Below are 25000 nucleotides of genomic sequence, written 5' to 3' on the forward strand. Positions count from 1 at the left end.
ATATCGGAATATCGGATTTTTAAATCACCAAATATTTGTATCGGTATTGGCCTTAAAAATCCTTTATGGGTCGGGCTCTAGTTTAAACACCAGCTGGTTGTGTGGAACTGAAGAACTCCTCGTTCAGTTCTGAAACATCTACGGGGGTAAATGTGATGATCTTTGATGGATGTTTCAGAAGAGCCAATCAGAGCTAAGGAGGATAGACACCCTTTCAAACACTATTTCTTTGATTGTGTACACATGTGTTTGAGCGTGTGTTATTGTGTGTCTTACCAGCTGGGGGTACTGGGCTGATTGGAGCGTGAACTTGATCCGTAACAACGGGCTTAGCGCACTCTACAGGGTCTCCCGTGGACACTTGAAGGGGTAGACCTTCAGGAGATGGAAGGAAGTGATGAGGTAAGAACAGGGTTACAATAGAATACAGTCGAGCGGCTCCCTTTGCCGAACGGTGCCAGGAGCCTACCTGTTGTTGTCGGTGTAGCCGTGGTAACAGAGAGCAGGGGCGTGGCCTCGGTGGGAAGCGATGTCCTTATATGGCTCTTTTGGGTGGGGTAAGTGGTTGGTTTCCAAGGCGATGGAATGACTGGTGCAGTGGGAGGGCTGGGTTCCTGAGGAGATGGAAATATGACCCTGTATGAACCCGAAACATACTGCATGGTCACTCTCTTTAAGAACAAACTAAAGAGATATGAAGAGAGAGAGAGAGAGAGCAATGGGTCTTTTGGATGAGACTACAACAACAACACGAACAGATCGATCATATAATAATCTAAAAGTGGACACGCACACACACACACTCACAAAGCACACTGCCATTAGAGGAATCTATTCGTCAATGCATGATCCTGTTTTAAATCATAAGTGTATGAGCTATTCAAGCTCTGAAAGAACAAACTAAAGTAGGGTTGGACACACACACACACACGCACGCACGCACGCACGCACACACACACACACGCACACGCACACACGCGCGCGCACACACGCGCGCGCACACACTTAAAGACACTGCCATTAGAGGAATCCATCCGTGAGGGCTTCATGCCAGCCGTGTGTTCAGGCACTCACTCTGCTCTCCGCTGGATGGAAAGTGGGACTCTGCTCTCCGAGTTGGCCCCTGAGGGCCCCGGGAGACGGGGGCCCTCCCGCCGAGCCGTTGACAGTCACCGGCCCCTCCCCTCTGTCCTCAATCTCCGCCGCCGGCCAATGGGAGAACCCCCCCGGCTCCAAGTCCCCGCCCACTCCCCCTCCCCTGGTCGGGGGCCCCTCCTCCCCCTCCAACACCGCCAGGTCCCTGAGGGCCTCCAGGTCCCCGGGCGCCGACGACGACGACGACGATGGCGGCGACGGCGGCGGCCCCCAGCGGCTCCCGTACGGCTCCCCCCGCCCCAGGGGCCCCAGGACCAGGGTCTGAGCGGGCCCCCGCAGCACGAAGGCCAGGTAGGAGTCGGCCCCGGGGCGGTTCTGGGGCCGGCACGCCCCCCCCTGCTGGCAGCTGAGGATATAGCAGCGGCCCTGGAAGAGCCAGGCCAGGTCGCAGCGGGGCCGCTCGCAGCAGGAGACCCGGCAGCGGGCCAGAGAGGCCACGCCCGGCACCCGCAGGACGCTGCTGCCGCTGCTCAGGGCCGGGGCCAGCACCGCCTCCGGGATGGTCGCCCCCTGGTGGCACTGGGAGGGCGCTGCGGCGGCTGCTGGGAGCGAGAGGTTTGATGTTTAACTGGGGAGCGTGTGAGAGCGGCCCGCAGAGAGCGAAGGGAGTAACTGGTCATGGTTGAGGTTCAGGGTGGCTGCTTCAGATACTAGTTGCTCCAGTCGTTGCTATTAGCTCCGACAGTCGCTCTTGGACAGTTATATTGTTTCTTTCTTCTGAAAAACGTACTCATTGTAAGTCGCTTTGGATAAAAGCATCTGCTTCATGCCCTAAATGTAAATGTAAAGTTACTAGTCCCACCAAGAGAGTTACTCAAACACCTATTGCTTTACTCTACAACACATGCATGCCCACATGCACGAGCAGCTCAGCTACCAAACACACACACGCACGCACGCACACACACCTCCCACGGACTGGAGGAGCATCCAGAGAAGAAGAGCACTCGGTGTCATGGCAACGACTCCCCTGAGAGAGAGAGAGAGAGAGAGAGAGAGAGAGAGAGAGAGAGGAAGGAAACATTTAGTCAATTCAGAAACCATTTACCCTTTGCCAGCTAATGCGATTTACTTTTTGGAGTGACGGGTCAAAATTGAACACAAAAATTGATTTGGACTGTCCTACAGCTGTAACTCCTGAATAAGTAACGTGTTGTCTTACATTTGAACAAAGCAAATCAGTTAGTTTTGTATGGTATATTATATATAGGCCTATGTATCTTTAATTTAAACTCTTATATAATACAGACTGGTGGAATAGTGAATAGTGTTCCGGTTAGCAGCCTTGGTATTCTGTCTCTCCGACTGAGTGGGCTCCTAACGCGGCCATGTGGCTGTGAGTGGGCTCCACTCCATATTAGTGGGCTCCACTTAACATCGGAACGCACCCCTAACAGCCCTCCGGTGACGACGAGGAGAACAGCTTGGGCTAGGCTAACTAGACAGCGCCGTTCACTTCCAGACAAACTCAACACTCAGCCGACAGCGGTACATAAATAAAAACGGTCGAACCCCTGCGTTGTTTCAATAGGTGTCGAATAACATCGTAACCCTATATAACGGTATGAGCCGGCTCCAGCACCGCCTCGCTGGACAGCTCCCCGGACACCGCCTGCCGCTCCACGGTAAACAAACCGAGCCCAGGTCCGCTACAGCATCTCCCCTCGGTCAAACACCGACCACAGCGGCCGTGGAACCGATATTAACTCCCTTCAGTTTGTTTTGTTTAGCTGAAATACTTACAATACCGACGATTAAGATGAAGAAAGAGAATCAAAGTATACATCTTGAGCGAAATATATAACGAAACCGCGGTTAAAACAACAACAACAACAACGTTAACATAAGTGACATTGAGTCGTCACCTCACCTACCGTGTGTGTTTGTTAGTGTGTGTGGCGCAGTCAGCCAGGCCGGGAGCTGCTGGGTGTGGGTTTGAATCCCGACTACATGCTGGGTCTGCTGGGCCGTTGCAGCTGGCGGGAGCTGACAGGCAAGCCGCTCCTCGCGCAGAGGGAATGATGGAGCGGCGACGCGCGGCTGCCATTCACCGCGCCTCGTGCTGGGCGCACGCGGGTGCGCGCGAATGGCAGTTTTTATTATTTTTTATTATTCATAAACAAAGTAGGCTACAAAACTCTCGCAGGCGAAGAAAATATACTTCCATCAGGTGCAATACAAATGTCAGTCTGGATGAAAAGAACCTCACAAAAAACGAAACAGGGGGTAAAACAGGGATAAAATCACAAGTCAAACGCAAAAGGCTATAGAAAAAAAAAAAACATACCACGTGCGTAGTAACGGTCCGGTTAAGTTAACCTCCATTTCAGTGAGTTTGCTCTGCTTTACTAATCGATTTTTACTTCGCGAATTCGTTTGACATATATAAAAACATATGGTTTGGAGTTTCGCCATTTATTATGCAAGCATTAGACTTGGACTGTTTGAACGTGATTGTTACCTTCGGAGAACAAGTTTTTATCAAAAGAGCAGGATCACTGATTCTGCTAAATAGGATTTCTAATGTTTCGGAGATGAGGGCCAATTGGGGAAATGTTTGACATTACGAGAACAAACACACACAAATAACATCATGAGTTGTTTGTATAGTTTTATAAAAAAACAAAACAATTACAACTGAAATCACAGGCAGATATAAATTACAACAGCAAACACAATAACCTTTTTAAATACACATTTCTGCTTTCCACTACCTGTGACCCGGGGAAACATTCCCTTCTTTTCTCTTGCAGTCTGGTGCATTAAAATATACAGTGACGTTTCAAACACTGAACTAGGCTTAACGAGTTTCTCTGGGGGGGGGGGGGGGGAGACAGCGGCCCTTTCAGCCTTCCCAGTCTTCACAGTACGGCCAAGTGCTTTACGCTCCCAGTTTCTACAACACGAGGCCCGCAGGCATGTGTCCGACAAACACTCTCAATCTCCAAAAATATCTACTTCAAAATAAAAGTCTTCATTTTGGGTATGTCCTTTTTTTTTTTTATATCACAAAGAAATAACACAAAGCGTGACCTGTGGGGGTAGGGGGGGATAGCTGAAGTTATGTGTCAAGACATGGGTGGACATTTCTTTACACCTGGCTGCAAAATGAGGTAGTCCTCACAATTATATGAAAACAAGCTTTCTGTCCTATGTGGCAAATGCTAAGAGGCTTGTTTTAAAGGCTGGATAGGCAGACAGGATTAAGAACAAGGTTCGCCAAACTTGAAGTGTTTGGAGGCAGATTGTGGACCGGTTGGATGGATGGGACTCTGGGATTCTCGTCTTGTGTGATGAGGTTCTGGTCTGCCGCTGATGTGGAATAAACTATTTGTTGTTCCGCTGTATGGCTACTTAGTAGTACTTTAGTAGTACTGCAGTAGTTACTAGGGACTTTAAGTTACTACAGTAGTTATTTATTACTCTAACCGAGTATCTTCAATATAATTACTTGTTTTTCTGGTGATAACTTTACTCCAGGTACCCCTCTTTCGAACCATGCAAATAAGAATTACTCAAATAAGAGTTACTTCTGTTATTACTGTTCAAAGAAGTTACTTTCGTAGCTACTACGTAAGCAAGTTACATCGTTAGTTACTCCTCGCTTCAGCAGAGTACAGTAAAACATACTCTAGATCTATACCAGGAATGGGTAGTTATTAGTTTTCTGTCAGGCTGCTAATTTTAACCTCCCAGGTGCACTTGTGCTCTGAACAGGGGTGGTGAATGAGGACAGGATGTGACCAACATGCCGAGCAGAACGCTGCCGTCACGCTTCAAAATAAGGGTACCAACAGAAAATGTATTTCTGTGTCTTTCCTAACTGACCCTGTATCTTACAGACACCAGAGGCAAACCAAGGTTAACATGCAGTCTCTGGTAGGAACACACACACGGTAGACGGAGTGGACGAGGGTGGGGTGACTCCTTCACAATACAAGTCTGTTCAAAGTTAGACAAGCTCCTTTATTCTTTTTTTTTTTTTTTTTTTTTTTTTTTTTTTAAGTGTACCGCAATGTTGAAACATAAGGATCTCCTCTTATGTTCTTTTGTAAAAACGCATCAATACCCTATGAAACTATTTAAATTCTCTTCATCCAAAGCGATTAAGTTAGCGTGAACTGAAGCAACAAGGGTTTTCAAAGTAAAAGCCATCAACCCTTAGAACCTATACATTAAGTTTGTCTTTGTGGAGACTAGTCCCTCTTTATCCTCTGCCCTCAGTTCGTGGAAAACGGTTGTTTCATTTAGTAAAACTCGACGGAGCTGCTCTCCAATGCATTCCCTGCCATTTTGAGCGGATCGTTTTTCTGTACTCGTAAAATGGCTGCCAATATTAGTCAACAGAAAAAGGTTTTCTGTCGTAGAAGGTAAACATTCTGTGTTAACGATATTAAATCAACACAGCAGAGAGAAGCAGCGGGCATATTAGAACATTAGCAAACTGCATTTTTGGTTGCCTTTCTTTTTTAAAAGGTCGGGAAAAAACATGAACGATGTAAACAGAGCAAGGAACAGCAGGGTACTGTATTATTTAAACTACAAACGACAAATTTCCACTTATTTTCACGTCCATGAAGCCATGAAAACAGGCCGTTTCCACGGTGATTTCCTTGACATTGAGGTTCCAAATCCGGTCACCTGTTAAAACGCTCACGTTGGATGCATAGATTACTGTATTTGCCTGTTTCCATTATCGGTTCTGCTGGTACCGCAACCGACAGAATCCAGAACCGGTTAGATCCACTCGGGTGTCCCTCAGTAAGGGAGGGGGTTTCTAGAGTCATCCCCGTGGGGAGGGCCTTACCAGGGGCAAAGAGAGGGGGGGAAGACCACCTGGGCCGAAGCACAGTTACACCTAACTCTGTTAGGGGGCAGCAGAGAGGCAAAGCATGAAGGCAGCACAGCTCTGGGACCAGGCTAGTTCCTTTAGGGGGGGGGGGGGGTCAGCACTCGAGCGTGGGGTGGAAGCTCCGTCTGCAGTCCACCGCCTTGGCACTGGGGGGCTGGGCTCGCCGTCGGTTCAGCTCCTGGCGTCCCAGGGTCCCGGTCAGACGGTTGAACGCCACTTTGTACTTCTTATCGAACGCAGCTAGCAGAGACACAGAGTACAGTTAATGTTACCATCGTTATGATACCACTACAGTACTTCAGCTAGCAGACACACAGAGTACAGTTAATGTTACCATCGTTATGATACCATTACAGTACTTCAGCTAGCAGACACACAGTACAGTTAATGTTACCATCGTTATGATACCACTACAGTACTTCAGCTAGCAGACACACAGAGTACAGTTAATGTTACCATCGTTATGATACCATTACAGTACTTCAGCTAGCAGACACACAGAGTACAGTTAATGTTACCATCGTTATGATACCACTACAGTACTTCAGCTAGCAGACACACACAGTACAGTTAATGTTACCATCGTTATACCATTACAGTACTTCAGCTAGCAGACACACAGAGTACAGTTAATGTTACCATCGTTATGATACCATTACAGTACTTCAGCTAGCAGACACACAGAGTACAGTTAATGTTACCATCGTTATGATACCACTACAGTACTTCAGCTAGCAGAACACAGAGTACAGTTAATGTTACCATCGTTATGATACCACTACAGTACTTCAGCTAGCAGACACACAGTACAGTTGATGTTAACATCTTAATGACACCATTACAGTACTTAAGCTATAAGACACACAGAGTCCGGTTGATATTAACATCTTAATGACACCATTACAGTACTTAAGGTAGTAGACAGTTCAGGCTTACCAACGTGGTCCTTCCCCATAGCAGCTAGTGTCAGGAAAAGCATCTCTCTGTACACACTCCTGTTAACACACACACACACACACACACACACACACACACACACACACACACACACACACACACACACACACACACACACACACACACACACACACACACACACACACACACACACACACACACACTTTAGTTCATTAAGCACTATAAATTGAAAATTTAAGTAAGTAATTAGGTCAATTTATACAGCTAGATAAACCGGGTACTAAAATAAAACAATATAAACATTATTTATCAGAAATCATTCAAATTATTCACATTATCATACATGTTAATCTTCACTCTCATTTCCATTCTAACTCTCACTCTCATTGTCACAATCAGTCTCATAATCTCTCTTCTCATCATCGATCCCACTCACTCTCATCAGGACCATAGAGGGAGAGTTGGAACGATGATGAGACTGATTGTGACAATCCCTCTCCTCATCTCTCCTCTCATCCTCCTGCCCACTCCCCCTCTCATCATCTCTCTTCCCTCTCTCCCATCATCTCTCTTCCCTCTTTCCCCCTCTCCCTCATCATCTCTCTTCCCACTTTCTCCCTCTCATCATCTCTCTTCCCTATCTCCCTCTCATCATCTCTCTTCCCTCTCTCCCCCTCTCCCTCATCATCTCTCTTCCCTCTCTCCCCCTCTCCCTCTCATCATCTCTCTTCCCTCTCTCCCCCTCTCCCTATCTCTCTTCCCTCCCTCTCTCCCCCTCTCCCTCTCATCATCTCTCTTCCCTCTCTCCCCCTCTCCATCTCTCTTCCCTCTCATCATCTCTCTTCCCTCTCTCCCCCTCATCATCTCTCTTCCCTCTCTCCCCCTCTCCCTCTCATCATCTCTCTTCCCTCTTATCATCTCTCTTCCCTCCCTTCCCCTCTCCCTCTCATCATCACTCTCCCCCTCTCCCTCTCATCATCTCTCTTCCCTCCCTCTCCCTCTCATCATCTCTCTTCCCTCCCATCCCTCTCATCATCTCTCTTCCCCCTCCCTCTCATCATCTCTCTTCCCTCTCTCACCCTCTCCCTTCCCTCCCTCCCATCATCTCTCTCCCCTCCCTCCCTCCCTCCCTGTCATCATCTCTCCTCCCTCCCTCCCTCCCTCCCTCCCTCCCTCCCTCCCTCCCTCCCTCCCTCCCTCTCATCAGGACCACATACCTCTGGAGGCCGCGGGGCGAGGGGTGCTTGGACACGGTGTCCAGGAAGAGGGTGACGGCCTTGTGGACCTCGTTCATCCCCACCCAGCGCAGGACCTCCTCCAGGAAGGACAGGCTGAACGGGTGGTTGTGGCGCCTCCAGCTGTAGCTGCGCATGGAGGCGCCACCTGGTGGGTGGGGGAACAAAACACAACAGTCATCAGGTTCTGTGTGTGTGTGTCTCATTGTGCGTTCACCAGAGGGTGTGTTTATGGTATTGTGCACTCCAGAGGGTGTGGCTTATATGTGAGTGGGTGAGTGTGTCTTACTGTGTATTCCAAAGAGGGTGTGTGCTTATGTGTGTGCGTTTGTGAGTGAGTGAGACTTACTGTACATACCCCATAGGATGTGTGCTAATATGTTTGTGTGTGAGTGAGTGAGTGAGTGAGTGTGTATGTGTGTGTGAGTGAGTGAGTGAGTGAGTGAGTGAGTGAGTGAGTGAGTGAGTGAGTGAGTGAGTGAGTGAGTGAGTGAGTGAGTGAGTGAGTATGTGTGAATGAGTGAGTGAGTGAGTGAGTGAGTGAGTGAGTGAGTGAGTGAGTGAGTGAGTGAGTCTTACTGTGTATTCTCCAGAGGATGTAGAGCGGGGGCCAGTGTTCTATGTCTGGACTCAGAGTGTCCCAGAGGAGGCGGACCCTCACCACAGCGCTGTCCGACTGCACACACACACACACACACACACACACACACACACACACACACACACACACACACACACACACACACACACACACACACACACACACACACACACACACACACACACACACACACACACACACACACACACACACACGAGGAGAAAAGATTAGTATGTGCGTATGGGTCTGTCCGTCAGTCAGTTTGTCTCTGTGTGTATACCAGTGTCTATGTACAACTGCGTGTGTGTGTCTGTTTTTTGTGTGTGAGTGTGTGTGCGTACCAATGTGAGTGTGTGCGTATTTGCGTGCCTGCAGGCTTACCAGTTTGAGTCCACCTGTTTGTGTGTGCATGCATACCAGTATTAGTGTGTGTGTCTGTGTGTGTCTGTGTGTGTGTGTGTGTGTGTGTGTGTGTGTGTGTGTGTGTGTGTGTGTCTGTGTGTGTCTGTGTGTGTGTGTGTGTGTGTGTGTGTGTGTGTGTGTGTGTGTGTGTGTGAGTGTGTGTGTGTGTGTCTGTGTCTGTGTGTGTGTCTGTGTGTCTGTGTCTGTGTGTGTGTGTGTGTGTGTGTGTGTGTGCGGTCACCAGTGAGAGCGTGCGGGCCAGTGGCGCCACCCAGGCGGAGGCCCTGACCAGCTGCAGCAGGTGGCTGGGCAGCCCCAGGCGCTGGAAGTACCACAGCAGGTTCCAGAACAGGATGGAGTGGCTCTCCAGCAGCTGGGCCTGGCCCAGCACGCCGTCGCCCTCGTTCTCCAGCAGGCTCTCCAGCTCCTTACGCAGGACCAGAGGGCTCAGGTAGGCCACCGTCACCTGGGGGGGCTGGGACGAACTGGAGCCCTGTGGGGGGGGGGGGGGGGGGGGGGGGGGGGAGGAGGGGGAGGGGGGGAGAGAGAGAGAGAGAGAGACAACGAGAGAGACAACGAGAGAGACAACGAGAGAGAGAACGAGACAACGAGACAGAACGAGAGAACGAGAGAGACAGACAGACAGACAGACAGACAGACAGATGTTAGGTTAGTGTTGTAATGGTAACTGGGATTCATCCCGCCTACCAGTAAGAACTCGCATGCACTCGGTTTCACCGTAATCCCTTTGATGACTAAAAGGTAAAGAATGTGTGTGTGTGTGTATCGGCGTGTGTTACCGTGGTGATGCGGCTGCTCTGGGAGTAGCTGCTGGTGTCAGAGCCGGTGTCGTCCCCCACCCCGTTGCAGTGCTGGGGGGAATCCTCCGAGCCTCCAGGGGGCGCCGCCTCCTCTTCCTCCTCCTCCTCCTCCTCCTCATCCTCCTCCGCGTTCAGCCGGCCGCGCTCCCGGCTGAGACGAGCAGACAGACACGTCACATGGGTGAGGTCACACGGGCGGCGTCACATGTTGAGGTCACATGTTGATGACCTCACATGGGCGACGTCACATGGGCGTCGTCACATGGGCGACGTCACATGGGCGACATACACTTTTCCATAGACACTAGTACAGAAACACATGTCTCACACCAGGGGTGTGAGACATGCTAGAGGGTGAGACAGTGGGGTCCAGGGGTGTGAGACATGCTAGAGGGTGAGACAGTGGGGTCCAGGGGTGTGAGACATGCTAGAGGGTGAGACAGTGGGGTCCAGGGGTGTTAGTCATGCTAAAGGGTGAGACGGTGTTCCCCAGGGGGTGTGAGACATGCCAGAGGGTGAGACAGTAGGGTCCAGGGGGTGTGAGACATGCTAGAGGGTGAGACAGTAGGGTCCAGGGGTGTGAGACATGCCAGAGGGTGAGACAGTAGGGTCCAAGGGGTGTGAGACATGCTAGAGGGTGAGACGGTGTTCCCCAGGGGGTGTGAGACATGCCAGAGGGTGAGACAGTAGGGTCCAGGGGGTGTGAGACATGCTAGAGGGTGAGACAGTAGGGTCCAGGGGGTGTGAGACATGCTAGAGGGTGAGACGGTGTTCCCCAGGGGGTGTGAGACATGCCAGAGGGTGAGACAGTGGAGTCCAGGGGGTGTGAGACATGCCAGATGGTGAGACAGTGGGGTCCAGGGGGTGTGAGACATGCCAGAGGGTGAGACGGTGTTCCCCAGGGGGTGTGAGACATGCCAGAGGGTGAGACAGTGGGGTCCAGGGGGTGTGAGACATGCCAGAGGGTGAGACAGTGGGGTCCAGGGGGTGTGAGACATGCCAGAGGGTGAGACGGTGTTCCTCGGGGGGGGGGTCCTACCTGCTGAGGGGGCCCGGGTCCCGGACCTCGGCGCTGAGGAAGGGGACGAAGGAGGCGGAGCAGAAGGGGCAGGAGGAGTTGAGGTTGGAGTCGTCTGACGTCCAGCCGGCCATGATGTCCTCGTCGTACACCAGGGAGTTACAGGTGCGGCACAGCGAGCAGCTCGACATCTGCACCTGGAGGAGGCGGGCGCCATGGCAACGCAAGAGGGAGGAGGGAAGGGCGGGGTCAGTAGTCAAGGTAACCAGCAGTCGAAAGAGATTACAAAAGTAGGAGGACATTGCTCGAAGGGGAAGCTAATAGATGGTGGTGTTTGAGTATAATCTCCAATCCTGGAGCTTCACACGACGTGACGCGTACCTCGAGCCCCACCCCCTCTTGATTGGCATCCCAGGACCGGCGCAGCGGATAGGTCGGGGTCGGGGTGTCACTCAGGTCGATGTCACTGCCCACGGACAGGGAGCTCTGCAGGGACACCACGGGTCACACGTCAGAGGATCAGCCCGGAAGGAATTAAAGAACGGAGAGAGACGATCCTACTGACACAAACACTGCAACACATCTCTGTTGATTACACTCGTACGGCACCATTCGATTCTTTCAACAATTCACACACACACACAAATTCAAATGTTGTTGGCTGTGCCTCTTAGTGGACACTCGCTGATGGTTGATGCTTATACATTTACGTTCTTTTGGTTTTCGAACCGGGAAAGTCTTGTAACTATGACAACCTAAATATAAGCATCAACCATCAGTGAGTGTCAACTAAGAGACACAGCCAACAACTATTTAGTGTGTGTGTGTGTGTGTGTGTGTGTGTGTGTGTGTGTGTGTGACTGTGTGTGTGTCTGTGTGTGTGTGTGTGTGTGTGTGTGTGTCTGTGTCTGTGTGTGTGTGTGTGTGTGCGCCAACTTTTTTGACGGAAGTTCAACATTTCACTACCGAAATAAAAACAAAACAAACGCTTCATCCATCCATCGTTCGTCCATTCACAACCCCCCCTCCCACCTCCCCCCCGTCCCGGTTGACCTCTGAGGTGGCGTTGACCAGCCTCCCCCCCCCCCCCCCCCCCTCCAGGTTGACCTCTGACCTCCGAGGTGGCGTTGACCAGCCTCCCCTCCCCTCCCCCCCCCACCCCCCTCCAGGTTGACCACTGACCTCCGAGGTGGCGTTGACCAGCCTCCCCTCCCCCCCCCCCCCCCCCCTCCAGGTTGACCTCTGACCTCCGAGGTGGCGTTGACCAGCCGGTCCTTGGCCCGCAGCAGGGTTTCGGCCACCTGGGCCTTGCGGGACTGCCTCTGCTCCGACACCCGGCGGACCCCCCCCCCGCCGCCGCCGCCGCCCCGCCGGTCGTCCACGCTGGCCGCGCGCCGCACCGAGGAGCGGTGGCGCGTGGGGGTCAGCAGCTGCTGCAGCTTGCCCGCCAGCCCCCCCCGGGTGGGCGACGCCACGTTGTTGGAGTTCTCGTCCAGGTTCCGCGCCCGCCCCCCGCTGGGGCCCCGGGACGCCCCCGACCTGCGGGGTGAACGGGTGAATGTTTCAGGGTGAACGCGCGCTCTTTTATAACCTGGGGCGACTCAAGAGTGGGGTACGATACGGGCCTCTCATTCACCCGTTCACAAACACGCATTAAGGGGGTCATATTCTACCACCGGGCGTGAGGGTGATTAGTCGCAAGTATTCTGAAAAACTGCCTCTTCTGACATCACAGGTGGGCGTGTCCACCTGTATGCATGAGGGCGTGTTGCCGTCATACATACTTTGATATTTCGAGATTCTCCTCCTCTTGACATTTAAAGCAACAATCTGGTACAGAAAAACGTCATTTGATCATGGATCGGGCAGAAGTTAATTTGATCTCGGGTAATCGGTGGTGCTCGGGGACTAGCTGCTGCTTGAGGTCCCCTCTGATGTCAGCCGGGGTAGTTCTACTCTGCATGTGATTATCTGGTTGATGCGCTTCAGTTCAGCCTGTGTATTCTATGCTGTTAGACAGAAGGGGAAACCAGAGGTGAGCGGCCCCCAAGTCTCACGACTAACTCTCTCCAACAGGAACAGCAGTTCTTCAGCCAACATCAACATCATTTAAATTAGCCAAATTCTCACCAAATAGTTTCCGCCTGACATTTATGCCATTTATTTCCAGCTACATTAGCATCTATGACCTTAGTGTCTGCTACCTTGTCAATGTTTATTAGCTTCCCCCATTTACAATCGTTGCCAATATGCAAGCATGAGGTTTCTCTTTAATTATAATAATAATAATAATAATAGGTAGGTCAGAGAATTGATTTTAAAATCATGTTGCTAACCTATAAATCCCTACATGGTTTAGGCCCAAAATATTTAACTGATATGCTTCCACTACATAAGCCTTCTAGACCACTAAGATCCTCTGAGACCAATCTGTTAATTATCCCCAGAGTAAACACGAAACAGGGGAAAGCAGGATTTAGTTACTATGCAACAAATAGCTGGAATAAACTCCCTGAGGATTTAAGACTTGCCCCAACTCTGAGCACCTTTAAAAGAAGACTGAAGACTTTTATGTTTGCTTTAGCTTTCTGCTAAATCTTAAATACATTGCACTTTCTAAAAAGCTTTTTTAACTTTGCCTTTATTTTCTATGTTAATACTAAAATGCCTTTTTAACTTTCTATTTAACCCATTTCTTTGCATATGTTTTCTTTTACTTATCTATTATTTTATTTTATTGTACGACAATGTTTATACGTGAAGCACTTTGAGTCTGCCTTGTGTATGAAAAGTGCTGGTTAAATAAAGTTGCCTTGCCTTGCCTAATAATAATAATAATAATAATAATGCAAATCTTTATTCATGGAGCAATTTTATCCAACAAAGTGGCTCAAAGTGCCTTACAGAGCATCTAATAACGTAACAACAAAGTTAGAATCAGAGGGAGCCAAACTCCTAAAGTCACAGACAGACAGTCACAGCAGCGCTCTCATTGGTCGGCAGGTGTTCCCCCCTCCCCCCCTCACCTGCCGTCCCTCTCGGCGCTCGGCCAGCTGCCGTCGGCCGCGTCGGCGGGCTCCGTCTCCGAGCTGTCCTTGTAGAAGGTGGACAGACACACCTGGCTGCGCTGCACCAACACGCCAGCAGGGGGCAGCAGCAGCGACGGAGAGGGGCCCGCGGACGAGGCCTCGCGGCCCCGCGGGGGCTTCCTGGAGCTGGGGTCGCTGACGCCGTTGGTCCCCGTCCCCGGGGCCCCGACAGCCGGCAGGGGCCGGACTCTGGGGGAGGGGGGGAGGGGGGAGAGGAGAGGGGGCGGGGTTAGTTAGAACCTCCGAGGGTCGTCATGACGACCAGCAGGGTCGGTCGGTACCAAAGGGTTAATGTTTTCGAGATCCTCCTTCCTCTGACATTTAAAGCAACAATCTGGTAAAAAAAACAAAAAACGATATTTAATTATGGATTCATGCTAAAGTTCATTGAATCTCTGGCGGCAATCGGTGGAATCTGAAGGAGCTCCGATCCGGAAAGAACCTCGGTAATTCACTTAATTGATTTTATCGCCGGACGTGAGCGTCAGTAGTCAGCCGACGGTTCGAGCGGATCGCCCCGCAAAAATGTCAAGCAGGATCACAATGAGATTGGATTTAAATATCAGGACTCAAAGGAGATTATCACCGGATAAATCAGGACACGGAAGGGAAGGGGGGGATCAGGCGAGAGCGCCGGGGGCACTCACTCTCTGCCGCCGCCTTCATGCCGTTAAGACTGTTGCTCTTCACCAGAGGGCCGGTCAGGGACTCGTGCTGGAGCTGTCACTCAAACCCACTCCAGCTGTTCTGGCGAATCAGGCTGTACGGTGGGCGTGGCCTTTGGAGGGAGTCCATTGTGACGTCTGTGATAAAGAAAACACCAGAAAGAAAACATCTTCAGTCTTTCTTGAAGAAATGTAAACAGGCTCCACCAGTACCAGACTGTGGTTGTTCTGGAAGCTCCAGTTTTTCACCAGTAGAAGACTGTGGTTGTACCGGGCAGTTCCCAGTGTACACCAGTAGAAGATGTTTTCTACTAATAACAACGCCCAACATTTTCTGATGACATCCTGCTGACCTGCTTCTGAGCCCAGTGAGTTGCTCTTCTGCTGTCGTTTGATTGGCCGCCTGAACTGGGCCACGGCCAATAGGACGTTGCGCAGCTTCGCCCAGCGCAGACGTCCGCCCTGATTGGTGGAGGGCCACTTGCTCTCTAACACTGCCTAGAGAGAGAGAGAGAGAGAGAGAGAGAGAGAGAGAGGAGAGAGGAGAGAGAGAGAGAGAGAGAGAGAGAGAGAGAGAAAGAGAGGAAGAGAGACAGAGAAGAGAAAGAGAGAAGAGAGAGAGAGAGGGAGGGGGGTGGGGGGGGGGGGGGAGAGAGAGAGAGAGAGAGAGAGAGAGAGAAAGAGAGGAGAGACAGAGACAGAGACAGAGACAGAGAAAGAGAAAGAGAAAGAGAAAGAGAGAGAGAGAGAGAGAGAGAGAGAGAGAGAGAGAGAGAGAGAAAGAGAGGAGAGAGAGACAGAGAAAGAGAAAGAGAGAGAGAGAGAAAGAGAGCGACAGCGAGATAGAATTTACAAAAACAACCACCAATCATGAACGCCCAAATGCAGGACCACTTGATCAGAGCAGCATGTTGTAGTGGCCTCAGAGGGCCAGACCATAATATTCTCATTAGGTCTGGAGTGTCAGTCGAGGGGCGTTGTCAGTCCGATCCTAACCCGATTGGACTGGCTCCAGCCAGTCCGATCATGACATCAGTGTTTCAGATGTAAACTCCTTCAGCGAATGTTACTGATGGACTTCCCACTTTCAATAAAACTAATTACAAAGCAGAAACATTGTTACATCAGTTAAGTCGTTGAGGAAATGCCCAAAATGGCGCTGCCTGGTTCACTCTGGTTCAATGATTGGGAGACATATTTTTGTTGTTGTGTGGGCGGACTTTGTAGTGAAAATGTACTTCATTGTAATGTGTCTTACCATTTTGTAGCAAGCGTATTTGATACCTGGTTGTAGTAAGCGTATTTGATACGTTGTTGTAGTAAGGGTATTTGATACCTTGTTGTAGTAAGGGTATTTGATACGTTGTTGTAGTAAGGGTATTTGATACCTTGTTGTAGTAAGCGTATTTGATACGTTGTTGTAGTAAGGGTATTTGATACCTGGTTGTAGTAACGGTAGGTAACACCTTGTCGTAGTAAGCTTATGTGATACATTGTTGTAGTAAGCCTATTTGATATCTTGTTGTAGTAAGCGGTTTGATTCCTTGTTGTAGTGTATGTGATACCTTGTTGTAGTGTATGTGTTACCTTGTTATAATAAGTGTATTTGATACATTGTTGTGTATGTGATACCTTGTTATAGTGTATTTGATAACTTGTTTTAGTAGGTGTATTTGATACCTTGTTGTAGTGTACTTGAAACCTTGTCGTAGTATGCGCATGTGATGGTGTATTTGATACCTCGTTGTAGTATGCGCATGTGATGGTGTATTTGATACCTCGTTGTAGTAGGCGCATGTGATGGTGTATTTGATACCTCGTTACACCATCACATACACCATGTGATGGTGTATTTGATACCTCGTTGCAGTAGGCGTATGTGAGGGTGTATTTGATACCTTGTTGTAGTAGGCCCATGTGATGGTGTTGGGGGTGACTCCAGCCTTCTTCATCTCCAGTAGAACTCTGACGGCCAGGACCGGCTGTCCGTACTGACCGCAGAGCTGCATCAAGATGCGGTAACACACCTGCAACACACACGTAAATATTCATATTTGTGTGTCACAGAAGACGTGCAGCACCGTGAAGTTATTCGAGAGAAAGAATATAAGACTATGCAAAGGCCTACTAAACATGTATTAGTGACAAAAACGATATCCATTAATGTGTTTATATGTTAAATCGAAAGGCTGATGGTTAAATTAGTTAATAATTAGTTAATTAGTTACATAATCACACCCTACATCAGAGACCTCGTGTTCGAGGTGCTCCGGTGTGAACGGCCGTTCACAGACTCTCAGGTCTAACGCTGCAAACAGACGGAGGCGCCCGCCGCTGACGTCGCACGGCCGCCGCGGGGACCCTCACCTCGTCGGGCAGCACCACCTTGCAGTTCTCCATGTGCTTCAGCACGTCGTAGGCCGTGTGCAGCGCGCGCACCTTGGCGCCCTCGGCCCGCACGAAGGTGGGCAGGTAGAGGAACCACAGGCCGTAGCAGTGCCCCAGCAGGCACTTGGACCACATGTCGGGCACCGTCGAGTACTTCTGGGCCCGCTTCTGGGCCACCTTGATCTCCTGGGGGGGGGGGGGGGGGGGGGGGTGCAGAGGGGGGGGCGGTTAGGGTCAGGGGGTGGGGGGGTGGGGGGGGGGCAAGGGGGGGGCGGTTAGGGTCAGGGGTGCAGGCTAACACGGCCGTCCGGCACATCGGAATTAGATTTTTTGGTTTAGTATTTTTTATGATTATTTATTTACATATTTATTAATTTTATTACTTATTGCTATAATTTTTGCGATTCAATTCATTTAAAAAAAAAAATATTATTTTATTTATTAGTATAATTTTTTTCTATTTTTTATTATTATTTATTACTATAATTTTCTTGTTATAAGACTTTATTTTCATTCCGAAGGAGATCGAGAATTCTGCATTCAACCAATCTAAATTTAGGGTAAGATAATTCTAAAGTCTCCCATTCAAGGTAGTAAGGCTCATCTGCATGTAGGGCAGCAGAAGCTGTGAAGCTTCAATCACAAGGACAGAGTGAACCACGAGCCAATCCTGTACCTGTTTGGTCCGTCTGGGGGCGGGGCTACTGGGCGCGCTCCGATTGGCCGGGATGCGGAGCTGGTCCTGGGGCCGGTCGAACAGCTCGGTCCTCAGAACGGGGAAGGTCTCGTAACTATGACAACATGAATATGAGCATCAACCATCAGTTACTGATAACTCAGAGACACATCCAACCACGCATGAATGAGTATGGTTCTGTGTGTGTGTGTGTGTGTGTGCGCGCGCGTGTGCGTGCGTGTGTATGGTGCTATGTGTGTATGTGTGGTTCTGTGTGTGTGTGGTTCTATGTGTGTGCGTGTGGTTCAATGTTTGTGTGTGTGTGGTTCTATACGTGTGTGTGTGTGTGGTTCTATGTGTGTGTGTGGTTCTATACGTGTGTGTGCGTGGTTCTATGTGTGTGTGGTTCTATGTGTGTGTGTGGTTCTATACGTGTGTGTGCGTGGTTCTATGTGTGTGTGGTTCTATGTGTGTGTGTGGTTCTATGTGTGTGTGTGTGTGGTTCTATGTGTGTGTGTGTGTGTGTGTGGTTCTATGTGTGTGTGTGGATCTATACGCGTGTGTGTGTGGTTCTATACGTGTGTGTGTGTGTGGTTCTATACGTGTGTGTGTGTGGTTCTATACGTGTGTGTGTGTGGTTCTATACGTGTGTGTGTGTGGTTCTATGTCACCTGTAGAGGGCGGGGCACTCGGACCCGTCCGCCTGCTGGGGCTCCTCGGGGGGCATGATGAACACGGTGTGCTCCCCCCCGTGGGACTCGTCCAGGTCGATCAGACGCACCTCCTCCGGCCGCTCCACGTCCACCTGAGACACACCGCCAGCAGGGGGCACTAGTGAGACCACCACCTTCAACTAGCTAGGTAATAACCGACAACTAGAGAGTTGGCAACCAAATGAACGACCAGTCAGCAAATCAAAAAGCTGCATGAGACTCAAGACTCCACTGTTCAGAGTTCACCTGGACTCTGCATAGTATCCCTCCCCCCCCAAAACACCCCTTTACGCACTTAAGCGCTTAAAAATAGTACTTAACATCATGTAGCATCTTATCCTAGCTTACTCTGTTGTATACGGGGAATGGGTTAACCTAGAGATTGTCAGTGCTTGGCACTTGGTTCTATGAACATCCTTAACTGTACGTAAAGCGATATATTGTTTCTCTCTCTTCTGACGAATGTACTCATCGAAAGTCGCTTTGGATAAAAGCGTCTGATAAATGCCCTAAATGTAAATGTCAATGTTAAAAAAGTGTAGACACCGAACCAACTATTACTTAGAAACCACTTAACATCCAGCTGGTTAACCAACCAATAACCACGACACCAAAGACTAGTTAGCGCCCAATAACCAGCTAGTGTTTCTCTGAACACCAGAGCCGGTGGGAGATGTTTTGAGGTGAGGGTCGGGGCTGAACTTCTGCACTGACCTTCTGGACGCACTCGTCGAAGAACTCCAGGCAGACGTGGCCGTCGCTGACGAAGGAGCACTCCTCGATGAAATGGGTGAACATCTGGGTCCGCGTCAGCTGGATGTAGAACTTCTGCTGGGTCCGGTCCCGCGACTTCAGGAACCCTGCAGGGCGGAACATCACAACAACAATGTTCCCGTCATCATTTCTTCGATGATTTAGTTACATCTGAAATCGATGACCATACATGTTGACGAGATGGATGACCTTTCACTGCGTGATTGCAAAATGGGCAACTTTACGTTTTCTTATTTGGCATTTTACGTGCTTTGGATTTATGTACTTTGCCAATGCCAATGGAGCACTTTGAATTGGAGAGACAGTGAGAGAAAGCCAGAATGCCTCAGACAGACAGAGAATCTATTGAGCGCAAACAAACAGTCCCTCTCTCCCCTCTCTCTACCCCCCCCCCTCCTCTCCCCCCTCTGCCTCTCTCTCCCTTCCCTCCCCCCTTCCCATCCTCCCACCCGGAGGCCGGTGTTGCCCCCCCGCCCCCACGCACCCTGCAGGTTGAAGAGGGAGCTGCAGTCGTAGGTGGTGTCGGAGGGGGCCTGGGTAATGGGCAGCAGGAAGCTGCGGTACCCCCGCAGCACGGCGCTCATGAAGTGCAGGAAGGCCTCCTGGATCTCCAGCTCCAGCTGCTTCTGCCGCCGGTAGATCTGGTCGTAGTCCGTGAGCAGGAACTCCAACGTCGCCTCCTCCTGGCCCGGAGTGCAGACTGCAGCCAGGGGGGGGGGGGCGACAGAGAGCAGAGGGTCAGTGAGGGACACACTGGGGGGGGGGGGGGGGGGGGGGGGGGAGTGGGAGGCCATGGGAGTGAAAGGTCGTCGTGGGGGTTAAAGGTCAAAGGTCATAGCCGGGATGGGCGGTGAAAGGTCGTGGCGCGGGTAGGCCAGGGTTAAAAGGTCGTAGTGGGGGCCGAAAGGTCAAAGCGGGGGTCAAAAATCGTAGCGGAGGTCAAAGGTCGTAGCGGGGGTGGGGGCCAGGGGATGGGCCCGTGGTTACGGGGTTTGACCTCCATCCAAAAGGATCTGGGTTAGATGATGATTTGTGACCTCCGGTGTAGGTCACTCACTCTGTTCCAGGGTCTTGTGCAGGTTGGTCAGGGAGTTGAAGAGAATCTTGCCGGGCTTCCTGGGAAAGGATCGCCACGACAACGGCTTCTTGTCCTCCGTTCTGATGGACAGGAGGAGGAGGGGAGAGAGCCGGGGTTAGGGACGCAGCATTACGCAGTCGTGTGCTCCTAGACAGACGTCCATGCTGAAGTAGAGTTGACCGTAAACATGGTGCTCACTTTGAAATACATCACATTACAGAAGCAAGAAACACTCAACGTAGCTTCATCTGTACCACCCTGGCTGTGTACTAGGGAACAACGACCAGCAATAAGGGGAGCAGGGGTGTGTCAACCAGCAACGTGGGGACAGGGGTGTGTGTGGACCAGGAGAGATTAGGTCTACCATGTGGGGACCAATGGTGTGTAAGACTAACATGCGGGGACCAATGGTGTGTAAGACTAACATGTGGGGACCAATGGTGTGTAAGACTACCATTTGGGGACCAGGAGTGTGTAAAGCTACCATGTGGCGACCAGGGGTGTGTAAGACTACCATGTGGGGACCAGGAGGAGTGTGTAAAGCTACCATGTAGGGACCAATGGCGTGTAAGACTACCATTTGGGGACCAGGAGTGTGTAAACCAGGGTTGTGTAAACCAGCGGTGTTTAAACCAGCTTTGTGTGAACCAGCGGTGGGTAAACCTGCTATGTGGGGACAAGCTTTGTGGGGACCAGCTTTGTGGGGACCAGGGTTGTGGGGACCAGCTTTGTGGGGACCAGGGTTGTGGGGACCAGCTTTGTGGGGACCAGGGTTGTGGGGACCAGCTTTGTGGGGACCAGCTTTGTGGGGACCAGGGTTGTGGGGACCAGCTTTGTGGGGACCAGGTTTGTGGGGCCCAGGGTTGTGGGGACCAGCTTTGTGGGGACCAGCTTTGTGGGGACCAGGGTTGTGGGGACCAGCTTTGTGGGGACCAGGGTTGTGGGGCCCAGGGTTGTGGGGACCAGGGTTGTGGGGGACCAGCGTTGTGGGGACCAGGTTTGTGGGGACTCACTGGAAGATGGTGTTGGTGTCCAGGTCCACACAGACCACGTCGGGGGGCGGGTCGTGCTGGTCGAAGTAGCTGGAGTGGACGCCCACGATGAAGGGCATGGGCGCCAGCAGCACGTCGGCCATCTGGAGCGGACACAGCGGGATGTAGGGGCACGGCCAGCGCAGCGGGAAGGTCATCTGGAGGACACACACAGCGGACCCTTCATCATGTTATACAGAGGCACCGACATCATCATCATCTCGTCATTGTTATTATACAGAGACATGATCTTCATCTTCATCACCGTCATCATTATTATACTGAGACACGATCATCATCACCTTCATCATATTATACAGAGGCAAAGACGTCATCATCATCTTCATCATAACATCTAGAAGCACACATCATCATCATCATCATCATCTTCGTCATTTTATCCAGAGGCACAAACACCACATCATCATCATCTTCATTATTATTATACAGACATGATCTTCATCATGGTCACCTTCCTCATTATTATCCAGAGGCACCAACATCATCATCATCTTCATCATGTTATACAGACACACAGTGTGTGTGTGTGTGTGTGTTATACAGACAGTGTTTGTGTGTGTATGTGTGCGGTGATGTGTGTACGTGTGCATGTCTCAGTGTGTGTGTATGTGTGTTGGTGGTGTGTGCCTTAGTGTGTGTGCGTGTGTGTCTCAGTGTGTATGTGTGTTGGTGGTGTGTGCCTTAGTGTGTGTGCGTGTGTGTCTCAGTGTGTATGTGTGTTGGTGGTGTGTGCCTTAGTGTGTGTGCGTGTGTGTCTCAGTGTGCATGAGGTCGGGTGGCGAGTGTATCTGGGCGTGTCTTAGTGTGTGTGTGTGTGTGAGAGTGTTTTGTGTGTGTCTGTGGTCCGGTGGTGCGTGTATTTAGGCGTGTCTTTTTGTGTGTGTGTGTGTGAAAGTTTTGAGTGTGCCTTAGTATGTGCGTGCGTGCGTGCGTGTCTACGGGTGGTGCGGTCGGGCGGGGCTGTCCTTACGGAGACCAGCGCCTCGCTGACGGATGTCAGCACGTCGGGCCGCAGCGAGTGCAGCAGCAGCTTGTGCTCGGTGAGCGCGGCCAGCAGCAGGATGCAGGCGTTCTCCGGGCCCAGGTTCTGGAGCAGCTTCAGGAAGCTGGCCCCGCTGGGGGGGGGGGAGAGAGGGGAGAGAGGGGGGGGGGGGGGGAGAGGGGAGAGAGGGGGGGAGGGGGAGAGAGGGGAGAGAGGGGGGGGGGGGGAGAGAGGGGAGAGAGGGGGGGGGGGGGGAGAGAGGGGAGAGAGGGGGGGGGGAGAGAGGGGGAGAGAGGGGAGAGAGGGGGGGGGGGGGAGAGGGGGGAGAGGGGGGGGGAGAGGGGAGAGAGGGGGGTGGGGGGGAGAGAGGGGAGAGAGGGGGGGGAGAGAGGGGAGAGAGGGGGGGGGGGGGGGGGGAGGGGAGAGAGGGGGGGGGGGGGGGGAGAGAGAGAGAGAGAGAGAGAGAGAGAGAGAGATATAGCAGGTTCATACCGGAGAACATTTCATAACAACACGTTATCTGTCCGTCATACATTATGTTTTATACTATGGTACACCAGGTCTATCCATCCATCTCTAATTCACTATTCTGTCAGTTGTAGCGTGCTGCGGGTGCTGGACTGGATGCCTGGACTCTCCTCATGGATAACCGGCCAGAACCCCATCACCATTTTAATATGATGTACATGTATTTACCTGTATGCCATCTGTGGCACCCATTGCACTCCTGACCATCCCTGGAAGAAGGGATCCCCTACACTGCGTTTCTTCTCAAGATTTCTTCCTTGCTGATTCAAGGGAGTTTTTTCTTGCCCGTGTGGGGGCATGGGTAAAGGGGGGTGTCACAAATATTTGGCCTGTTAAGCCCTTTGAGACTGTAATGGTGATTAAGGGCTATACAAATAAAATTGAATTGAATTGAATCTCCATCAGTGGTATACATCATGTATTTTACTTCCTTGGTTTCTCTGTACACATGAACAGATAAGAAAGTATTTTTTTGTGTAAAACATCAAAGATATTATTTGTTAGGCTGACCTCATCTTTAAACAAAAGCTGCAATACCACTGGAGCACCCATGACATCTTCTACATTTACTCCAAGTATTGTACTGAACTTGTGCTCAAGTTGTGTGTTTCATGCTGTCCCAGAGCGCGCACAGACGCAGTGAGGTGACATGCACCCTGAGCACACGCAACACAAGACCGCACGACACACACACACTCTGCAACGCACACACACATGTGACACGCTACTGGTGAAGTCTCTGGTCGCACATGGATGTGGTCAGGCTGCTGACTAAAACTGAGGAGGACGTCTCTCTCACCTGAGGGGGAGGGGGGTGGAGACGGGCTGACACAGCAGGAGGTTATCATACGGAGAGAGCTGGGGGGGGGGGGGGAGGGAGGGAGAGAGAGAGACAGAGAGACAGAGAGAGAGAGAGAGAGAGAGAGAGAGAGAGAGACAGAGGCAGAGAGAGAGAGAAATCAATATTCAGTTAACAAACTATTTTAACAAATTATTAAATTAGGATGATTAAACTGATTCAGTTCAGGATAGAAAATTAGTCAACACCCAGGTTTATAGTGGATTATTTTGATCACTTAAGGGACAGGGTGAGGTAGAGTAAATCGCAGAAGAAGAACCTGTCTACCCAGTAAATCACTTCCTGCTCATTGTGGTTAAAGCTGATTGGAAAGAATCTGGAAGTGAGTGATTTCATTGGTCCGTTTTTACCCAAGTCAACGTTTTCCTGTTGAGAGTTAAAAGGCCGCCGTCGACTACCGTTTGGTTGCCCTGGTTACACATGTAAACAATACAACGTATTCATAACAAAACAGCGGTAAATCGCTGAGTCACAAATTTGACCGCTACCCTCACAAGGACGTCCTAAATTAAGGTTATGATTGGTGAATCAAACACTGCACGCATCACAAAGCGCTCCAAAAGTCCCCTCCTAATTATGTGCAGTATAATAAACAACATATTCTCATCACCATGTCAGAGAAATAACTAAATGGATCTTAGACTTACACTCATATGCCGCTTTTCCACTGCATGGTACCAGCTCGACACGACTCGACACGACTCGACTCAGCTCGCATTTTTTGCGTTTCCACCGCGGTACCATGGTATCTGGTACCTGAAGTGGCTGCTTTTTCTAGTACCTACTCGCTCTAGGTTCCAAGCGAGCTGAGCCGATGCTAAAAGGTGACGTCGGCAGACGGCCGGCGACTGATTGGCCAGAGAGTGTGACGAAGTCACGAGAGCGACATGGCAACCATGCTGGTAACATCCATAGCAGCGCCGCAGCCAACATGTTCCACTTCTCCAACTTCTTCAACGTGCCAGCTAATAATAGTAATGCGATCGATGTCCTCCATTGTTGTTATGTGGGTTCTGTCCATGTGTGGGTTGCGTATGTGTTGTTTGCGTCGCGTACACAAATACGTCACGGCCCTTTGGCGCAGCCGACCCCGCCCACGTCCAGGAGGTACTATTTGCGGTGGAAAAGCACCCGTGCTGCTACCGTGTCGAGACGTGTCGTGTCGAGTCGTGTCGAGTCGAGCTACATGTGCGG

At 50.8% G+C, this 25000-nt stretch overlaps 2 protein-coding genes across 6 annotated transcripts in view; both read right to left on the minus strand.

Moving 5' to 3' along the window:
* Nucleotides 1-8: 8 nt before the first annotated feature.
* Nucleotides 9-3447, minus strand: LOC132459072 (dyslexia-associated protein KIAA0319-like). 5 transcript variants are annotated; one of them, XM_060053450.1, is made up of 5 exons: nt 3030-3447; nt 2064-2125; nt 1075-1697; nt 470-614; nt 9-360 (listed from the first exon to the last, which is right to left on the minus strand). In XM_060053450.1, the coding sequence occupies exons 1-5, from the start codon at nt 3200-3202 to the stop codon at nt 215-217; spliced, it is 1149 nt and encodes a 382-aa protein (XP_059909433.1). In that variant the 5' UTR covers nt 3203-3447; the 3' UTR covers nt 9-214. The 5 variants fall into 5 exon arrangements, with proteins under 5 accessions (XP_059909433.1, XP_059909432.1, XP_059909431.1 ...); XM_060053449.1 differs by having other exon boundaries at nt 9-375; nt 1075-1694; nt 3030-3446; XM_060053448.1 differs by having other exon boundaries at nt 9-375; nt 3030-3446.
* A 306-nt stretch (nt 3448-3753) lies between these two features.
* LOC132460168 (DENN domain-containing protein 4B-like) overlaps nt 3754-25000 on the minus strand; it is a 46310-nt gene continuing 25063 nt past the window's right edge. Inside the window, 22 exon segments of the mRNA XM_060055228.1 lie at nt 3754-6247; nt 6944-7002; nt 8143-8308; nt 8740-8836; nt 9405-9656; nt 9964-10135; nt 11024-11199; nt 11384-11488; nt 12250-12541; nt 14029-14280; nt 14735-14894; nt 15110-15254; nt 16655-16783; nt 17124-17330; nt 17821-17935; nt 18492-18625; nt 19248-19393; nt 19792-20007; nt 20365-20465; nt 21399-21574; nt 22408-22552; nt 23747-23805. Coding sequence (XP_059911211.1) covers nt 6102-6247; nt 6944-7002; nt 8143-8308; nt 8740-8836; nt 9405-9656; nt 9964-10135; nt 11024-11199; nt 11384-11488; nt 12250-12541; nt 14029-14280; nt 14735-14894; nt 15110-15254; nt 16655-16783; nt 17124-17330; nt 17821-17935; nt 18492-18625; nt 19248-19393; nt 19792-20007; nt 20365-20465; nt 21399-21574; nt 22408-22552; nt 23747-23805 — 3450 coding nt within the window. The 3' untranslated portion in view covers nt 3754-6101.

The sequence above is a fragment of the Gadus macrocephalus genome, chromosome 6, assembly GCF_031168955.1.
Source record: "Gadus macrocephalus chromosome 6, ASM3116895v1".
Classification (NCBI taxonomy): domain Eukaryota; kingdom Metazoa; phylum Chordata; class Actinopteri; order Gadiformes; family Gadidae; genus Gadus; species Gadus macrocephalus.

Coding starts and splice junctions, on each gene's coding strand:
- LOC132459072 (XM_060053448.1), bottom strand. CDS start 3,202: ATGGCAGCCGCGCGTCGCCGCTCCATCATTCCCTCTGCGCGAGGAGCG. Junction 1,698..2,063: donor GCTCCTCCAGTCCGTGGGAG/GTGTGTGTGCGT, acceptor TCTCGCTCCCAG/CAGCCGCCGCAGCGCCCTCC. Junction 376..469: donor GGCTACACCGACAACAACAG/GTAGGCTCCTGG, acceptor CATCTCCTGAAG/GTCTACCCCTTCAAGTGTCC.